This window comes from Cryptomeria japonica, unplaced genomic scaffold (assembly GCF_030272615.1).
Source record: "Cryptomeria japonica unplaced genomic scaffold, Sugi_1.0 HiC_scaffold_146, whole genome shotgun sequence".
Lineage (NCBI taxonomy): Eukaryota > Viridiplantae > Streptophyta > Pinopsida > Cupressales > Cupressaceae > Cryptomeria > Cryptomeria japonica.
The window spans coordinates 259,444-278,032 of NW_026728968.1; the positions used below are offsets into that span (position 1 = coordinate 259,444).

General features: G+C 36.5%; 1 protein-coding gene and 1 long non-coding RNA gene across 2 annotated transcripts; both read right to left on the bottom strand.

Annotated features, from left to right (window-relative positions):
- Positions 1-298: 298 nt before the first annotated feature.
- On the bottom strand, positions 299-1,094 carry LOC131866471 (nudix hydrolase 2-like). Its single transcript, XM_059215464.1, has 3 exons — positions 1,036-1,094; positions 822-930; positions 299-735 (listed from the first exon to the last, which is right to left on the bottom strand). The coding sequence occupies exons 1-3, from the start codon at positions 1,092-1,094 to the stop codon at positions 553-555; spliced, it is 351 nt and encodes a 116-aa protein (XP_059071447.1). The 3' UTR covers positions 299-552.
- An 83-nt stretch (positions 1,095-1,177) lies between these two features.
- LOC131866474 (uncharacterized) lies at positions 1,178-2,337 on the bottom strand. The gene is made up of 3 exons (XR_009365082.1): positions 2,264-2,337; positions 1,342-2,189; positions 1,178-1,234 (listed from the first exon to the last, which is right to left on the bottom strand). It is a non-coding gene; the product is annotated as an uncharacterized LOC131866474 (long non-coding RNA).
- Between the last annotated feature and the right edge of the window lie 16,252 nt (positions 2,338-18,589).

An 18,589-nucleotide genomic window follows, 5' to 3' on the forward strand; every position in this document is an offset into this window, starting at 1 on the left:
TTGTGTGTGTACACACTATCGTCTAATGATATATTTGGTGACTCTTTTATTTACATCTTAAGAATACAATTTAAGAGTATGAGAAATAATTTTAGAAAGATGATGTATGAGTTCATTTATAATATATTTATATTACATAAAATCAACCATTTATTTATGTATAAGTCCACTAAAGTCTAATTTTAATGTGTAGAAACAAAATAAATCAACAAACAAATAGTTCTTAAGCTCATTTCATAAAAACAAAAGAAATCATAAATATAAATTCTTCAAACATGAAATTGTTACAAATCTTTGTTTCAAATGATCATAGTGTCAAATATACAATACAAATATTTTTCAAATATAATTGAAAAATTTGTATTTATTTCAAAACTTGATTAAAAAAGATATACTCGTCCAACATGTTAACTTAAATATAATATTCTATCGAGGAAATCATTGTTACACGGAGCGTGCTAGGAATATCTAGACATGACTAGGACGAATGTATTGAATGAAATTGCTGAAATCCATTCTATCTTTGTTCTTCAGTTTGCAAATGCCGATAATTTACTCAGAATTAAGGGCAGTGCAGAAGAAAGCAGAGGGTTTGCGCGAGTTGGACGATATCCCAATGCCTGAAAATCCTTCACATTGTCCGTTGACGTTGGCAACACACACGCCGATCATATCTTTTAGGAGTTTGCTTTGCTGATTTTTAGGTTGAGATGCAAATTCTTCTATTGCCATCCACTGAAAATAAAACAAATTTAAGCCCCACTTAAACGATATTGAAGTTATCCAACTGAACGATATTGAAATAATGTTTAAACACGTACCTTGGCTACTGAAATTTCGGTATCTTGCACAACAATATTAGAAGAAAGAGATCTCAACATACACACGAAGAGCAGATCGGATTTTCCGAAAGGGGCATTGTGACCATCCCTGCAGTTCAATCACAACTATTAGAGAGCTAGATCAAACTTATCCTTCTTCGTACAAACTATGAAACAAGTTACAATTTTTTCTAATGATTAAAGTTTTGCTTACCTGAACCCAACCACTTGTACAAATTCTGTATTAATCTGTAAGAGTACATGAAAATACATAAATTATCAAAAAAAAATGTCGGAAATTATATTGAACATAAGGTAAAAATCCTGATTCAGAGGAAAAAGGTGAGGTAAGTGGCATTTACCCCTGTTTCTTCCTGAACTTCTCTTACGGCCCCTTCCTTAATGCCTTCCCCCTATCAGAAACAAATTGCCGATAAGTACATTAGGTATCGTCTTGTAATTTCATGTAAAAACTGCAGGGTCTTGAATTTAGTTTGATGTGGAAATTTAAACCTGATACCTGGTTAATTCTTCCTGTTGGCATCTTCCACAACCCGGAATCTTTGTAAGGGCCACACTTTTCTTGAACTACTAGAACCTATATTGCCATTGTCACGATAATTTATGTAAGGAAAAAAAAACCTCTTCAAACGAACAACCACTCAAAATAGTGAATGTCTTTTCACACTTCACAGTTACATTGCTACGGACAGGAGGAGAATATTAAGCAGAGTAACTACAATATATAAGAACTGGATTACATCTTTACCTCTCCCTCCTCGTTGAATACAAAAGCTGCAACTCCCGCTTGATGTGAAGCATTATCAGGGATGGTGGGGGGAGTTTGAGGGATCCAATGCACTAACATCACATATGAAGGCTCTGCGTGGTGGTACCCAAATCCCACCTGTAATCCACCAATCAGTATTGAAGCCTAGCCAAATGGGTTGGAGGGAAAAAAACGTCGATGGTAGCAGCGATGTTTTGAAAAACTGACCTCAATCGCAACGGGTACTAGTTTCGCCTGTTCCTTGGGAACTTTAATCCACACCACCTTCTTTCCCTATATACCCAACAAGTATGATGAATTGAGGGTACTATTTATTATTGTCTTGAGGGATATGTATTTAGAGTTAACAAAGCAGTAAGCCCTGACCTGGCGTGCCCATTGAGAAAGTGATGCCTTCAGTGAAGCTGCAAAACGACAAGCATCGTTCTGCATATTCTCTGTGTCAACAATTACACCATCATATCTATCTTCATGGGCTTTGAGCACTTCACATATTTCGTTCAAAACTGTTTCAACATCATTAGTGGTAGCCGAAACCTCGTTCGTTGGGAATGCCATTGTGCAGTGTAAGCAGCGACCTGCCAAAAAATAGTTCAATACCTAGCACAATGAAATGAAAAGGAACCATAGTGGTGCAGGAAGAGATGCTAACCTTCTGAGTAGCTCTGTGAGCAAGATTGAATTTGGCTACTTCCTAACAGACTAAATTAAATTAGTAGTGCAATAGTAATATGTTGTAGAGGGGGGAAGTGTATATATATATATTATTGGCAACAATGAGAGGAGGTTTCTGGGATTTCAGACGAATTCTTCTGCGCTGTTAACAACCAACTACCGCTGCCCTTCCTTACAACGTAAGCGTTACACAAACCAAAAAGGAAAACTGAAAACTTGTATGCAAAGCAACGACAAATAGGGAAAAACTTTATCTTAAAAAATTCTACGGACACGCAAATGATTTATTAGCTTTCTTCGTAAATTCGCAGAGGGGCTATCGAAACTTCTTGTTGATGAAGTAGTATGCTGCGCTAGGGACAAGTATGCTATCGAAACTTCTTGGTAATGAACAACTATGCTGCTACGTCTTAGTAATAATAATACAGAGAAGCGCGTGACCATCTCACAATAAAAAATTCAAAGGCTGAAGGCAAAGCAAATTCAGATTCCGATACACTGATTAATGAAGCAGTAAGCGTTTAACCCTACCGCGCAGCTTCTTGGGACTCTCCCAGTTCGTTCCGCTCGCGACCTTCGTATTTTATTAACTTTCAATATACGACGACTATTTGTTCACGTTGACCTTTTTTAACAAAAATAAAAATAAATATTCTAAAAGAGATTTGAGGTTTCCTTGTCCCCATTTTTTTCCACCACACCATTCATTGTTGCTTCCTTTATCCCCAGATTTTCCCATTACATCACATCATCTATCTTTCATTTTTTCACTCGAAATTTCAATCCTAGTTGTCCTCATTTATATTTTTTGTTGAAAGATTTAATTTCTCTCACTAATGAAATGTAGCCATTAAATGAGAAAGACAAAATATATACACAAAATCTTGTTAATAGAAAAATATTCTAGAAGGAACAAAATAAAGTTAAAATAAAAAAATATTAAATATATGATCAAGTCGGTCTTGATTGTAGAATCATCTATATAATCTCTAAATTCAAAAGACTTCTATATATTCAGGCTTTTGTAATGATTTCAGGCATTAGGTATTAGTTGATGAAGATGATGAAGTGATCAAGAGGATGTGAATGTTGTAGAGTTTAGAGTATTTGTAATATTTATAATCAACGGATGTGTTGTAGCATGCTCAAGAGTTTTGGTAGGACTTTGTGTTTCCTTTAAACGACATCGATCATGTCCTTTTGTTTTGGTTTCTTCGCCATTGGAATTACAATCATAATTTTTCTTATACATCTTACAATCTCATAAAAACTCTTAAACATCTCACAAAGAAAAGATGATCTTACATACCATACTACAATTTTCAAGTGACATGATTTATTTTTGTCATGCCCAAAGAATCTCAAGATTCCTTCCAGTCAGGGTGCCCATTTCCATTTGGCCCCATAAACACAACGTATTATAATATTAAATCAATACAATTTATACTTGGATTCACTAGACATAAAACATGAAATCCTAACTTTAAGCATACTTTCCCATGGTGAATGAAACCTACTCTTTGTTCCACAAGTGGTGTTAGCTAATTGAACACTCGCTAATATATAACAAAAAAGTTGCAATCATACAAATAATAATATATTGCACTTATTTCTTATATAATTCAACAAAATATTTTATCTTAAAGCATCAAATGATGCTCTCTCACCATCTATGGGTGGTCTAGCATAATATGTGAATTCTTTGTTTGAAATTACTGCTTTAGTAAGTGTCTCCTCTCCAAGTGACTGTACTTTAGGTGAAGCTTAGGATAGAGTGTCCAACAAAGTTTAACATCCGATTGTTTCCATGCAATACTTGTTATAGAGTATTTATTTGTTTTCAGAAAGGGTCAACGCGAACAAATAGTCGTAGCATATATGGAATGTCAATAAAATACGGAGAGTCGCAATCGAAACCTGCGTGGCAAGGTTAAACGCTTACTGCTTCGTTATCACTGTTTCAGCCTTCGAATATTTAGTCACGCGCTTTTCTGTTTTCTTATTGTTATTATTGAAACGTAGTACCTAGCGCGCTTACTTGTTCACTAACAAGAAGTTTCAATAGCCTTTCTGCGAATTTCTGATAAGTTTTTCAGGTATCCAATTTCATTATTGCTACGCTTACGCTGTAAGGAAGGGTAGCGGTAGTTAGTTGTTACCCGCGCCGAAGCATTCGTCTGAAATCCCAGAAACTTTCTCTAGTTGTTGCCACGATTTTATATATATATATAAACTCTACCACATACTATTATTGCACTGGCGCTAATTTAATTCAATCTGTTTTGCACACGATTTGGAAATAGGAAGAAGCCAAATTCAATCCTGCTCGCAGGGGTACTCAGAAGCCAAATTCAATTTGCATCGCTAGTTATTGAATATTTTTTTGGCGGGTGGTGTTTACACTGCACAATGGCATTCCCAACAAACGAGGTTTCGGCTACCACTAATGATGTTGACACTGTTTTGTACGAAATATGTGAAGTGCTCAAAGCCCAGGAAGACAGATATGATGGTGTGGTTGTTGACATTGGGAATATGCAAAACGATGCTACTCGTTTTGCAGCTTCGCTCAGGGCATCACTTTCTCATTGGGCACGCCAGGTCAGTGTTTACTGCTTTGTTAACTCTAAATACAAATCTCTCAAGACATTAGTAAGTAAGTGCACATTTCTTATCATGGGAATGTAGCAAGCTTTGGATAGCAATGTGAGTTGAGAAACACAAGGGTTAAGGTGATAGCATAGTCTTTTTATACATGATTTTATGTGGTTTCCTTAGTTCCTATAGTCATTACCTACACTTTCTCATCATATTTTGCCCATTACCTGCTACAACTAGTATTTTTTGTCGTTGTCACCTACTTTTCTTAGCATTTCACATACACTAATGTTACAATATATTACATTATGTTACAAAAGTGTAAGTTATGTCAACATGCTCCTTTGATCCAATCTTCACCCAATATGATCCAAATTAGGAGGTTTTGTACAATGTTTATTTGTTGATAAGTCTTTGGCCAATGTATGTTTGGATGGGGTTTGATTGGTTTTTGTTTTTGTTTGGTTTGGTTTTGAAGTTTGAGCAAGATTCTTGAATATTTTGTAAAAGAGATTGTTGATTTAACATAACAAAATGCATAACACATAAGGAAGATAAACGAGGACTTTCATTTTTGCTTAAAAGAGCAATGAACATACCATTAACATGTGCTCATAGGTTTGATGTAAAATTCCAGCCAATAAAAATATAGAAATCAACTCCAAATAATGGTAAAAGCCTAAACAGACTCTAAGGTTTGAAATCTTTCATCCCAAAATGTAGCAGCTGACTAAAATAGAGTTGGAAATAGATAGTAATGGCCTCTAGAAGGTTCGCCCTGCAACCAATTGTAGAAAATATGCCCTCAAACTGATTGATTTGCTCATAAATCCTCAAAGAAGGCTGCCATATGTACACTGAAGTCGTATTTTGATGGAAATTGATACCCTGAGAGATGGGTTTTCATCCAAATCGCTCATATCTTCTAGAAGTTGGCGTTCCTAGAAGCCCAAAACTGTTGAAACCCTCATGCAAGCTGTTGATTTGAGATTGGAGAGGTAAGAATGAATCCAAATAATAGACAAAATGCCTTTTCATCTATTTTGGGGTTACTATTTGGCCTTAAAATCATAAAATATCCTTGAGGGTCTAATTTCTCATTGTGAACTTGGCCCCCTTTTAAAAAACAACTGAAGTTACTAGGATGGGGGGCACTTTTTACTATTCATCTTATGTTTCTCTATTACTATTCACATAGGGCCAACTTTAATATTTCAATTTTAACCATGGATTCAACCCCAAAACTCCAATCTAAAAGGCCCAAAAAGCTCCCTACTGAGTTCCACAATCCCTAATTGGGTCCCCAAACCACACTTCTGACCTACAGGACCCCTAATAGTAGGCCAACCTCAGCTCAAGTTTAAGATGCCTAAGGAAGGGACATTATAGTCCTCCCTTCCTGAGATTGCTTGCCCTCAAGCAAACACCAAACAACTCGTTTCTCCACTCTAATTAAAATACTCAAGCACCACAAACCACATGAAGCAACATATTGGAATCCATATGGAATAATGTACCAAGCAAATCAATATCTAGATCCCATACCAAAATGAAAAATTTGTTGTAGAAGATGAAGTAGGGGAATATCAAATGATCACCATGAAGTAACCATACAAGCATGTAGAATACCAAAACAATGTGAAAGCGAACCCCCACATGCCAATGAACCAACATAAATGGCCACTCAACTTCGCTATCATAACTTTGATCAACAATACATGAGATATCAAACCTGTCAACAAACCAATGCCAATCAACAAAAATAACCACACACTCCAACTCTATCCCGAAGGTATATCTCCAAACACTCTCATACCACTGGGAAACTGATGTAGACAATGAAAAGTCTGGATATGCCATATGATTCCAACTAGGACAGTCACTAGTCCATAAGGAATCGAAGAATATGAAGTCACCAATCAACAAAGATATCACTGCCATATCAAGTGAAATAGGTGACAAACTCAAAAGTGAAGTATGTATGCCAACACTGCTCAACACAAACAGCTCTTGAGTGGCTGGCCCACTAAGAAAAAAATCAACAAAATCACTATCATCACTGAGAGAATGAGCAAATACTTCAAATGGAAACTTTGAATTAAGCAACTCATGTCTCTCATCATCAAATGAAAGGTGAAAATCGCAAACATGTTGAAGATTGATCTTGGCTTGTTGAGCCAATAACATGGCTTGCCTTGCCCTTTCTAGCCAATCATCATTCATTATTTGGGTCTGAGTTATATCAGTTGATCTAAAGTTTCTAAACCCACTCCTAAAATGAGATATACCATGTGACTTATCATGACCAAAGCATTCTTCATGAATACCCACCATAATAGAATTATTATGACTCATTTCCCAATGATTAGGAGTGCCAACATCATGAAAAGGGGAGGATAAATCACTGTTCTTATAAGTCAACGAATGAGGACTTAATTGTTCCCTTGTATTCATACCTTTAGATTCATCAAGCATATTGGCTACATCAAGGGTTGGTTTTAAAGATATAACTACTAAAGTTACCAAAGCATGATGCAATTCCTTTGTACCAATGAGTTTTTTGAATGTATACCTTTATTAAGTCCCATTGCCAAGAATGAAGTATCATCACATGAAGATATTATATCGCCACTAGCACCATGTACCAAAGTTTTCATGTTATGAGTATAAGGAGATATATTGTTGCTGTCATAAATGGAATTATAATCCGATTTATCCCCATACCTCCAATTGGTATTATCATCATCAAGATATGCTTGCGTACACTTGGCTGCCACAATTTTTGGGTTATCATTATTGGTAGCCTTTCTTGAGACATGGACCAGCTAGGACTCGAACCTAGGACCTTCCATATGTTGTTGGAGTGCTCTACCACTGAGCTATTGGCCCCTCTTGGACCAGTCCATCATCGATCCGGGTGTGGCTTATTTCCAACACCAACACCCCCTCCTTAAGCCACACCTCTCGTGTGCTTGGGGCTCCTAGCCTGGACCTAGCACTGATACCATGTTGAGACATGGACCAGCTAGGACTCAAACCTAGGACCTTCCATACGATGTTGGAGTGCTCTACCACTGAGCTACTGGCCCCTCTTGGACTAGTCCATCGTCGGTCTGGGTGTGGCTTATTTCCAACACCAACAGCCTTCAACACAATTTGTTTACTTCTATAGGTAAACTCAAGCTCCATGTTGTCTTCTTCCCTAACCAATTATGTCTTCCAAGTGTGATCAAGGAATGATATAATTATGAAACAAAGACACAATGCCCAACCTTGCATGCAATGGGGTTCTTTAATTCTTATCACATGCTCTTGCATAACAAGATGAATGAAACCATGTAAAAATGGGAGATGGTTAATCATCATCATGAGACCCACCTTTATTTTGTACCTTCCAAGTTTGCCTTCATAGATGCTTTCATAGCTTGTTGTCCAAAGGTGCATGATATACTGAAAACTCCCCTCATGAGCTATCAAATTTATCACCTCAAAGTTGTTGTTATAAATTAGATCGGCAACTAAAATGAACTCAATGATGTATGCATAACCATGCATAAGAAAGAAACCCATCTCATACACCTTACCTATTGAGTAAATGTGTCTCCACACTCTCCAATCCAACCCATAAACTGAGGTAGACCTAGATAAATCTAGAAATACAATGTATAACAACGTAGGACAGCCATGTGTCAACCATGAATCCATGAAAATTATGTCACATCCCAACCAATAAACAGCTGCATAAGCATATGAAATAGGTGATAAATCCATAGTTGTATTGTAGTTATCTCCCTTAATACCCAAAGTCAACGAATGAGTGGTTGATCCACTAAACATGTAACCCATTAAATCATGATACACCTTATTAAAATTGCCAATATCAACTAAAAACTTAGAATTTTGGATGTTAGACAACTCTTGCTTCTCATCATTTATGGAGCCGTGTGAATCAAACTCTTGTTGAAGGTGAAGCTTGGCTTGATGAGCCATCAATTGGGCATTCCTTGCCTTCACTTGCCAACCCTCTTCCATTCTTTGCAACTGATTTAATGTTATTGTCCCTAAGTTTACAAATTCACTCCTCTCATAGGATGCATTATCACAAATATTATGTCTAACCTTTGCATCTTTTACCCCATTAATTGGAGAGCCCATAGCACTTACTTTTTCATGAAAATAGGCAGCTAACTCATGGGTATATAGAGATATAGTGTTGCGGTCCTTAATCGGGGATTCAAGATTGATTGCACCCTTTCTTTTGGTGCTTTGTAAGTCTTCAATATTAGAGTACACTTGCATACACTTGGCATCCCAAACTTGTAGCATTTCATGTCTTGAAGCCAAGTCATTATCATGCGCCATCGATTTATCACAAATTGATTCATGCCCTTCTTCAACTGCTGATATAAAATTAGATTGTTGGCAATTTGAAGTTTCAACCTTTACCTCATTCTTGTGAATCCACTCACTAATGTCTACCATGCTACATTTCTTGTCACCACTATCCCTCTTGGATTTGTGCCCATGTGATGTCACAATATTGTTGTCCGGACTCAAAGAACCAAAATTATGCTCATACCTTTCCAAGGTGTCTTTATTGCTCTTTCTTTTATCTTTTTGAAGGAAGATGGTTCCTCCATGAGTGTTGGCCTATGAGGTGTGACCTGATGCAAGTAACATAAATTTCTAGCTGCTAAAGTTGATCTATCTTTCATTACAAACCAAACATTATCAAGTTGTAAGATCTTATTATTAGGGAATCTCTTAGTCTCTATAGTCAATTGTCTGATACAAAATGCCTCATATGATCTTAGCAATTGTTCTTTCATTGTAGATAATGCATGTTTAATGAAAACAAAATCAATAATGTCTCCTTCTACACAAATGGGTATAATAGTAGTGGTTGGTCCACCAAGTGCGTGTCCATTATCATCATAGTTTTGAACCTTGAAAGAACTCTCTAAAAGAGGAAACTCATGATCCTCATGATGCAAACTAGATAAACATTCTGAACTTTCTAAATTATACCCCTTCCCTTGTTCACACACAACATGTTCTTCTTATTTGTTTACCTCAAGAAGGTCTTCCTTTGCATGCTCCACTTGTATACATTCTTCTCTTGGAAGAAATAATGATCTAATGTATGATTCCCTTTGTTTCCTTGCATTATCTAGCCGATTGCATAGTTCCTTGCCTCTTGTAGATGTTGTCTTGCTTGGGCAGCAAGCATCTTTGCCTTCTTAGCTCTTTGTAACCACCCATCACACATATCTTGTGTCCTTTTAACATCTTCCATGTTATGATGTACAAGGTTAGAACCTTTGTGGCTTGAATCCACAATATATACTTCATGTTTGACTCCTAAATCTAGAGTGCCATGTTTCGGTTTTTCTTCATGTGTAGGAATTTTGTCATCATAGGAATGAACTATCACACTAGAAGATGCATTGTGATCACCTAAAGAATCCATACCATTATTATCCATACTAATCTCACGCCATACATCAAGGGGAGCCATGCTTATCTCTCCTATAAAGTCTTCTTATGGATCTTCATGCAAAAATGATGAAGCCTCATGTGAGTCATTCCCCAATGCTATCCTTTTATCTTCAAGAACCAGATTTGCATGCTTATCAAATTCTTCATGTAGATTTCTGCATACTTCATTTGAATAATATTTCCTCTTACAGTGGTGATTTGAACTTATAGATACCAACTCATCATCATCATCTTCGGATATACCCATAAATTGTGTGAAGGAAAGGAAGTAACATATCTTCTTAGGAAGGGGGCAATACTTATGATAGTTGTTCATAATTGCATCATTTGTTGCCATGGCATGAGGTCTCTTAATTGACCTTGTAGATGGAGATGAACTCAAACCAAACTGAGGTGAAAAGAACTGATCTTTACCCAACAGGTTGGCAAGATCATGGCTCTGATACTACTGAAAGATCCCCAATCCAATTTTCACCCAATCTAATCCAAATTAAGAGGTTTTGTGCAATGCTTATTTGATGCTAAGTCTTTGGTCGGTGTATGTTTGGATGGGGTTTGACTGGTTTTTGTTTTTGTTTGGTTTGGTTTTGAAGTTTAAGCAAGATTCTTGAATATTGTGTAAAAGAGATTGTTGATTTAAAATAATAAAATGCATAACACATAAGGAAGATAAACAAGAACTTTCTTTTTTCCTTAAAAGAGCAATGAACATACCATTAACATGTGCTCATAGGTCTAATGTAAAAGTCCAGCCAATAAAAATATAGAAATCAGCTCCAAATAATGGTAAAACCCTAAATAGACTCTAGGGTTTGAAATCCTTCATCCCAAAATGTAGTGGCTAACTAAAATAGAGTTGGATTTAGATAGTAATGACCTCTAGAAGGTCTACCCTGCAACCAATTGTAGAAAATCTACCCTCAAACTGATAGATCTGCTCATAAATCCTCAAAGAAGGTTGTCATATGTACATTGAAGTTGTATTCTGATGGAAATCGATACCCTAAGATATGGGTTTTCGTCCAAATCTCCCAAATCTTCCAGAAGTTGGCGTTCCTAGAAGCCCAAAGCTATTGAAACCCTCATGCAAACTTTTGATTTGAAATTGGAGAGGTAAGAATAAATCCAAGTAATAAACAAAATGTCTTTTTATTTATTTTGGGGCTACTATTTGGCCTTAAAATCATAAAATATCTTTGAGGGTCTAATTTCTCATTGTGAACTTGGCCCCCTTTTAAAAAACAACTCAAGTTACTAGGATGGGGGACACTTTTTACTATTCATCTTATGTTTCTATGTTACTATTCACATAAGACAACTTTAATATTTCAATTTTAACCATGGATTCAACCCCAGAACTCCAATCTAAAAGGCCCAAAAAGCTCCCTGTTGAGTTTCACAACCCTTGATTGGGTCCCCAAACCACACTGTTGACCTACGAGACCCTAATAGTAAGCCAACCTTCGCTCAAGTCTAAGATGCCTAAGGCACATTATAGTCACCTAAAATCACCACAGTCTTGTGTGTTGGGATTTAGTTTATTTGTATATGCTTCTTTGTTTTAATATAATTTTGACCTTCTTCTAGTTTCTTCTATGCCTTGAGTTTGGTCTAGTTTAAATTAAGAATGCTCTCTGAAATCTATAGACTCTCTAGGAAGTGACTTCAGGTTTGCATTGCATACATGCTTCTAATATTTCATCACTATCAATGCTATCAATTTCGCTCTTGAGCTCCAATTCTCCTTCAATATTCAAATTTTCCTCCTCTTGTTCATCCAAAAGGCTAGAGTTAGTATAGAGATTCTTAACATACTCTCTAGCCTAGTCTTGCGCGATTTCCTCAATATAGCTTGTATCCTCCAGGTTAGCTAAAGGGATTCTAATTATTATGGTGTCATCAACAAATTATGAGATATCCTCTTTTTGGCAGTCTACAATACCATTTGATTTTACAAACAATCTCAGGCCTAGTAGAGCCTGGAATGTGTTAAAAGGTTCCACCACCTCAAAGTCAACACATTGTTTGATTCCTTTGATATTAACCTCTACATTCTTCCATGTGCCTAAAGTTTTCATTCCAAAGCCATTAGCTAAACAAACATTCATGGGTGTTTTAACTAGTTTCAATCTGCCTAATTTTTCCCATGTTGCAGAGGGTATGATATTGAGGTCCACTCCAAGATAAATCATTACATACTTAACCTTATGATCATTTAATTGGACATGTATAAGTAAGGGACCACCCTTCTAATTCTAGTCCTCTGAAAGTTTATTCACATATGGCTACTTTAACTTAACTACCAAATCTTTCTCTCTAGCCATGGCAGCCTGATCCTTTAATATCCTAACATCTTGTTTAGTAAAACATGCCACGTCTTCCTATATCTATTGCTAAATGGATTGCTTTGCCTATTCTATTACCTTATCATGATGCTTCTTATCCAATTGGAACAATGTCAATTTATTGGCTTCCTTAGCTTCTTCTAGGCTATAATAGTCATTGAATCCTTCTTTGTTAAATTTTAGGATCAGACTGATAAATATAGATAGCAAAATTAGAGAATCAAATCCTTGAACACAAAGAACACCAAAATACCCTAAAAAACACCTCCCTCTTGGAGATGAAAAACCTAGCAACTAAATCCAGATCTTTATTAGACAAATCAGTATGAGACTTTACAACTATACTTCAACACTTGAAGTATTCAGAACAGCAGGGTAAGCATAGTAGAATAACACAATAAGAACTTATCTGGAACACAACTTGCAAATCAAGGAGAATATTCTGTGTCTTTCAAGTTTGTTGACCCTAGAATGAAGTCGTTGTCATTAGGGATGACTTTGTTGTTCTTGACAGTATCTTCACTGTCCTTAAGTATATCTTCGTTGACTGTGGAATGATGTCCGCTGACCTTAGGAGAAGGTTGTTGCTGATAGGAATATAATTCGTTGATCACTGTGTAAATGCATTATTAAGATGGACCCAAGCATGTAACAAGCAAAGCAATCAAATGTGATTATTGGGCTAGACCCAAATGTGTAACGTGAGGTAGCATGGAAGGAAATTAAATATAATTATTGAGCTAGACCCAAATGTAACGTGAGGAATGTATTATGACAATGTAATATAATTTAGATAAACATGCAAGCCGACTTAGTGGTAATTGGGGCCAAATGGTTGACATAAAACTATCAACAAATCGAGTCATTCTACAATCATATACCACGGATATAATTTGCTCTTCTATATCAGCCAACTCTCCTTGTGTGAAATTACTTAAGGATATTGATAGGCGAAGTTGAAGGCTCTCCTTGTGCGAACTTGAAGGCTCTCCCTATGTGATTCTGCTCCAGCCTATCTCAGACATCTGTTGTTGATCTCCTTTAGTCATATGTTGTTGATTAGAGTTGCATCCATCATTGCTCCGCTAACTTGTTGTTTGGAAAGCAATCTGAGATAAGTTCGCCATATTGTAATTGCCTACATTTGAGACAATACATATTATATTTAAGGTTGGGTTTTTCACCTCCAAGAGGGAGTTTTTCCCAGGGTATTGGTGTTTTTTGTCATGTGCTTTATTGTTGTTATTGTTTATTCATAGTTTAATTATAATCTAATTGCTTAAATTAACATCTGATTGCTTAAAATTAACATGGTATCAGAGCTTTAGGTTCATTCAAAATAATCAAATTATTAGTTGTCCTTCACTTTCAGTTTGATGGTTTAGTTTTGCAAGATGGTTACAGGTCTGAAAGTAGAGGATAGACTTGAAGGTGCCCTCAATTTTACATCATGGAAGGTTTGTGTCCTCCTTGCTCTTGAAGAATTAGAGCTATTACAGTTTGTGGAAGACATGGATCTGACTGAACCTTCGGATCCGGAAGAGCTAAAGCAATTCAAGAAGAATGCTCTCAAAGCAAAGAAGTTCCTTATTGATTCTATGAAGGATCATCTTGTTCCAGTCATCTCCAAATTGAAGACAAATCGAGAGATGTTTAAATATCTAGAAGGGATAAATGAGATCAACAACATGAACTGGACACTTACATTGAGGCAGCAACTTCTTCAAGTCAAAATGTGCAAAGGAGATTCAGTCATGTCCTTCTTCATGAAGATTTCAGAATTGAAGGACCAACTCAGCGCCATTGGAAGCGAAGTTGTGGACAAGGATATTGTCATGATTGTTTGAATGGTCTTCCTGACTCTTGGGATCCTTTCATTCAAAGCATAAGTGGAAGAGTTGAATTCCCTTCCTTCGATCACCTCCGATCAGATTGCATTCAAGAGGAGTCACGCCTTGCTACCAGAGAAATGCATAAAGGCTCTCCTGGAGGAGATCAACATGTGCTTGCATCTCAACATGTTCGAAGAAAGGGAGACCATTGGAAGAAGAACAACTTCAAAAGAGATCTAGAGATTTCAGACCTCCTACTTTCGATTCAAGGAAGAAGCCAAAGGGATCTTTCACGTGTCTGTTGCTTCATATGCGACAAGTTTGGACATTATGCCAAAGAATGTCAGAATCCGCCCATGCAAAAGGGGGCCAACCTAAATGAAGTTGCAAAATCAGAGGATAATGAAGACTATCTCTTCATTTATGCCTTGTCTAGCAATGTGCCAATCGATAGTAACACTTGGTTGATAGACAGTGGTGCATCTAAACACATCACGGGATATCGGGAGCATCTCTCAGACTTGATGGAGAAAGAGTCCAATCTTCATGTGGTAATTGGTGATGATGCTCAGTATTCGGTAAGAGGTTTTGGTAGCACTTCTTTAAATTTAGAATCTGGCATGTCCTTACATCTTAGTGATATTGTATTTGTCCCTGGAATTAAGAGGAATTTAATTTCTATTTCTGCCCTAGAAGATAAAGGTTATCAAATAGCATTTTTTGAGGGTAAAGTACTTGCATGGCCTAAGAAATATAGTATTAAATATTCTCATGTTATTGGAAATAGATATGATAGTTTGTATAAGCTTTCAGCTAACCCCATTTGAGCACTCATTCATGAAGCCCTTGAATCTTGCGAACTATGGCATAGAAGGCTCGGTCATCTTCACTATCAGGCACTTCCTTCACTTGAAAAGATGGTTAAAGGTATACCTAAACTTAATCAATCTCATGATGATGCTTGCAAAGATTGTGCATTAGGTAAGAACACTAAAAGTCCATTTCATAAAAGTGAAAGTAGAGCTAAGGAAAAATTAGCACTTGTTCATTCTAATCTATGTGGACCCGTGTTTGTTCCTTCACCTAGCAGATTTCTATACTATGTTACATTTATCGATGATTTCTCTAGAAAGACTTGGATTTACTTTCTAAAATTTAAAGAATCTAATGAAGTGTTAAGTAGGTTCAAAGAATTTAAAGCTCTAGCTGAAAATATGTATGGTGAAAGGATTAAAGTGTTAAGATCTGACAATGGAGGTTAATACACCTCAAGTGGCTTCAATGACTTTTGTGTAGAAATAGGAATTAAGAGGGAGTTCTACGTTCCCTACAATCCTCAGCAAAATGGTGTAGTTGAACAAAAGAATAGAGCCATTGTTGAAGTTGCCAAAGCTATGATTCACGATCAAGACCTGCAAACCTCCTTATGGGCTGAAGTATCCAAGACTGCAGTGTACATTCAGAATAGATGCCCTCATCGTGTCCTAAAGAACACAACTCCCGAGGAAGCTTTCACTGGAGTCAAACCAGATATCAGCCACCTAAAGATCTTTAGAAGTCCTGTATATGTTCATGTGCCAAAGGAAAAGAGTATTAAGTTAGAGTCTTTAAAGTATTTAATGGTGAAATGCTAATTCTCGTTCTATATGTGGATGATTTATTTCTAACTGGTGAAGATAATCTCATCATTAGGTGTAAGAAAAAATTAACTACTGAATTTGAAATGAAGGATCTAGGTATAATGCATTACTTTCTAGGGTTAGAAGTGTGGCAAAGACCTAATGAAATTATTCTAAGTCAAGGTAAATATGCTATTGATATTTTGAAAAGATTTGGTATGATGGATTGTAAACCTATGTCTACTGTTATGGAAACTAACTTGAAGAAGTTGAGTATTTTTGCAACTAACTCTGATTTTGCAGATCCTTCAGAGTACAGGCAGTTGATTGGATCCTTGATGTATCTAGTCAACACTAGACCAAATATTTGCTATGCAATGAGTGCACTTAGCCAATTCATGAATCAGCCAAAGAATGTTCACTTGGTGGCAGCCAAGCACATCCTGAGATACTTGCGTGGAACAGTTGGCTATGGACTGACGTATCCAATCAACACAGTAATCAATTTGGAAGGCTACTCTGATTTTGATTGGGCTGGAAGTGTTACTGACAGGAAAAGCACTTCAGGAATCTATTTCAGCTTGGGTTCCGCTATGATCTCTTGGGCCAGTAGGAAACAGTCCTCAGTTGCATTAAGTACTGCAGAAGCTGAATACATTGCTTCAAGTGTGGCAACTAGAGAAGCAGTTTGGCTTCGCAAGCTAATTGTTGGGTTGTTTGGACAACCTTGGGAATTCACTGTTATTTATTGTGATAATCAGAGTTGTATTAAAATGTCTAATGATCGTGTGTTGCATGACAGGTCAAAACATGTGGAAACTCACTATCACTATGTTCTTGATATGGCACAAAGAGGTGCCATCCAGCTGAAATATATCAGCACTGATGAATAGGTTTCATATGTTTTCACCAAGCCTCTAGCTCGAGTGAAGTTTGAGTACTTCAGAGAGAAGCTTGGAATTGTGGAGAACACAACATTGATTGAGAGGGAGTCTCAGTATCAGTGATGCCATTTAGTTTGCATCCTCCACCCTCTGCGAGTAATGCAAGGTGGAGTCACCCTCTGCGGGCAATGCAAGGTGACATTGTATCCTTCCCTAGGAGAAGGTTGAGGTGTAAGACCTCTTCCACCCTGTTGGGTCTCAAATCAGTAGATTGGATAGGTTCTAAGGAAATGTCAACTCCTATGATCAAACCCTCCAATTGACTTGGCCAACTTATAGAGCGAACCTATTTGGTTACTAACTCTCTCACTTTAGGCTCTGCGGGACCTAGGAGGGTATTCCTACTCACTAGTTGTTCCTTCAACTAGTGCTTTTTATAGAAGATTTAGTGTCTTAATCTGATATCTCCCAGTCTTAGAATGGCATAAGTTTCTTAAACAGGCTTATTTGAGATGTGTGTATTGATCTATGTATCTTACAAAAGTATATATGTTACACTTTGGCTAAATTACCTACTATACCTACTCTACTAATCCTAATGCTTAAAAGTAAAGGGTAATTGTTATGGTTAAAGGGTTTGTTTACAAATGAGCAGTGTATTTCCTCTTATTTAGGCTACAGAGTCTTATATTTCACTAGGACTTCATGTATGCTTCTATGAGACAATTTTCAAATCTACCCCTTTGGTAAATCTGTCAGTTACTTTCCCTCAAAAAGATTCGTTAACTGTTTTATTCTATAATTTGCTTGAATGAATTTAACCCTTACTTTAAGAGACCATTCAAGGAAGAATTACCAGGAACAATTACAATTCACAAGTAAGTCTTTTATTCAAACTTATAACGATAAGAACATAAACTTCACTAAGAAGACACAAGCAACCTTATCTTCTTCGAGATAATATCGTAGAACAACTGCCTACTGAAAATATGTTAACTCTCAACACATATGAGAAAGAAAATGCAACTGGTTATTTTTGATAAAAAGTTTAAAAGTACAAAATTGCCTCCATCTCAAGTATCTCTCCTCCCCCTCTCTTTACATTTTACATCGCACATATATATGTGATTGAATGGTTTTCATACCCCTTTGGGTGAAAAGACACCCCCCTTTTAAATAAAAATAATTCCAAATACCGAAATTGCCTTAGTTTATGTAATTAATTGTCACTTTACAAGTTGTTTAGGCATATTAGAGGTATTTTAAGGCTATTTTATGGGTATATAATGGATAAATGGTCTTTAAATGATGTAAATACCCTCTTTTACTCTATGGAGCTTATATATTCATTCTTGCAGGCAATGCAAGATGAAAGTCATGAATGGATCATGACAAGTGGCAGAATTCCTCCCTAGCTAAGAGGGAGTGTTGAAAATAATAGCTAGCTCGGATACCTGATTATTGAATTTTAATGTTGTCAATGACAATTAAAATTCATATGTATTATCTCTCATGTAAATGCATTA

What these genes read in the sequence shown, in the direction of transcription:
- LOC131866471 (XM_059215464.1), bottom strand. Translation starts at nt 1,094, where the DNA reads ATGTATTTTCATGTACTCTTACAGATTAATACAGAATTTGTACAAGTG. An exon ending in GTACAAGTGGTTGGGTTCAG is followed by an intron (nt 931 to 1,035) that starts GTAAGCAAAACT and finishes ATTGAACTGCAG; the next exon opens with GGATGGTCACAATGCCCCTT. An exon ending in CCGAAATTTCAGTAGCCAAG is followed by an intron (nt 736 to 821) that starts GTACGTGTTTAA and finishes TTTTATTTTCAG; the next exon opens with TGGATGGCAATAGAAGAATT.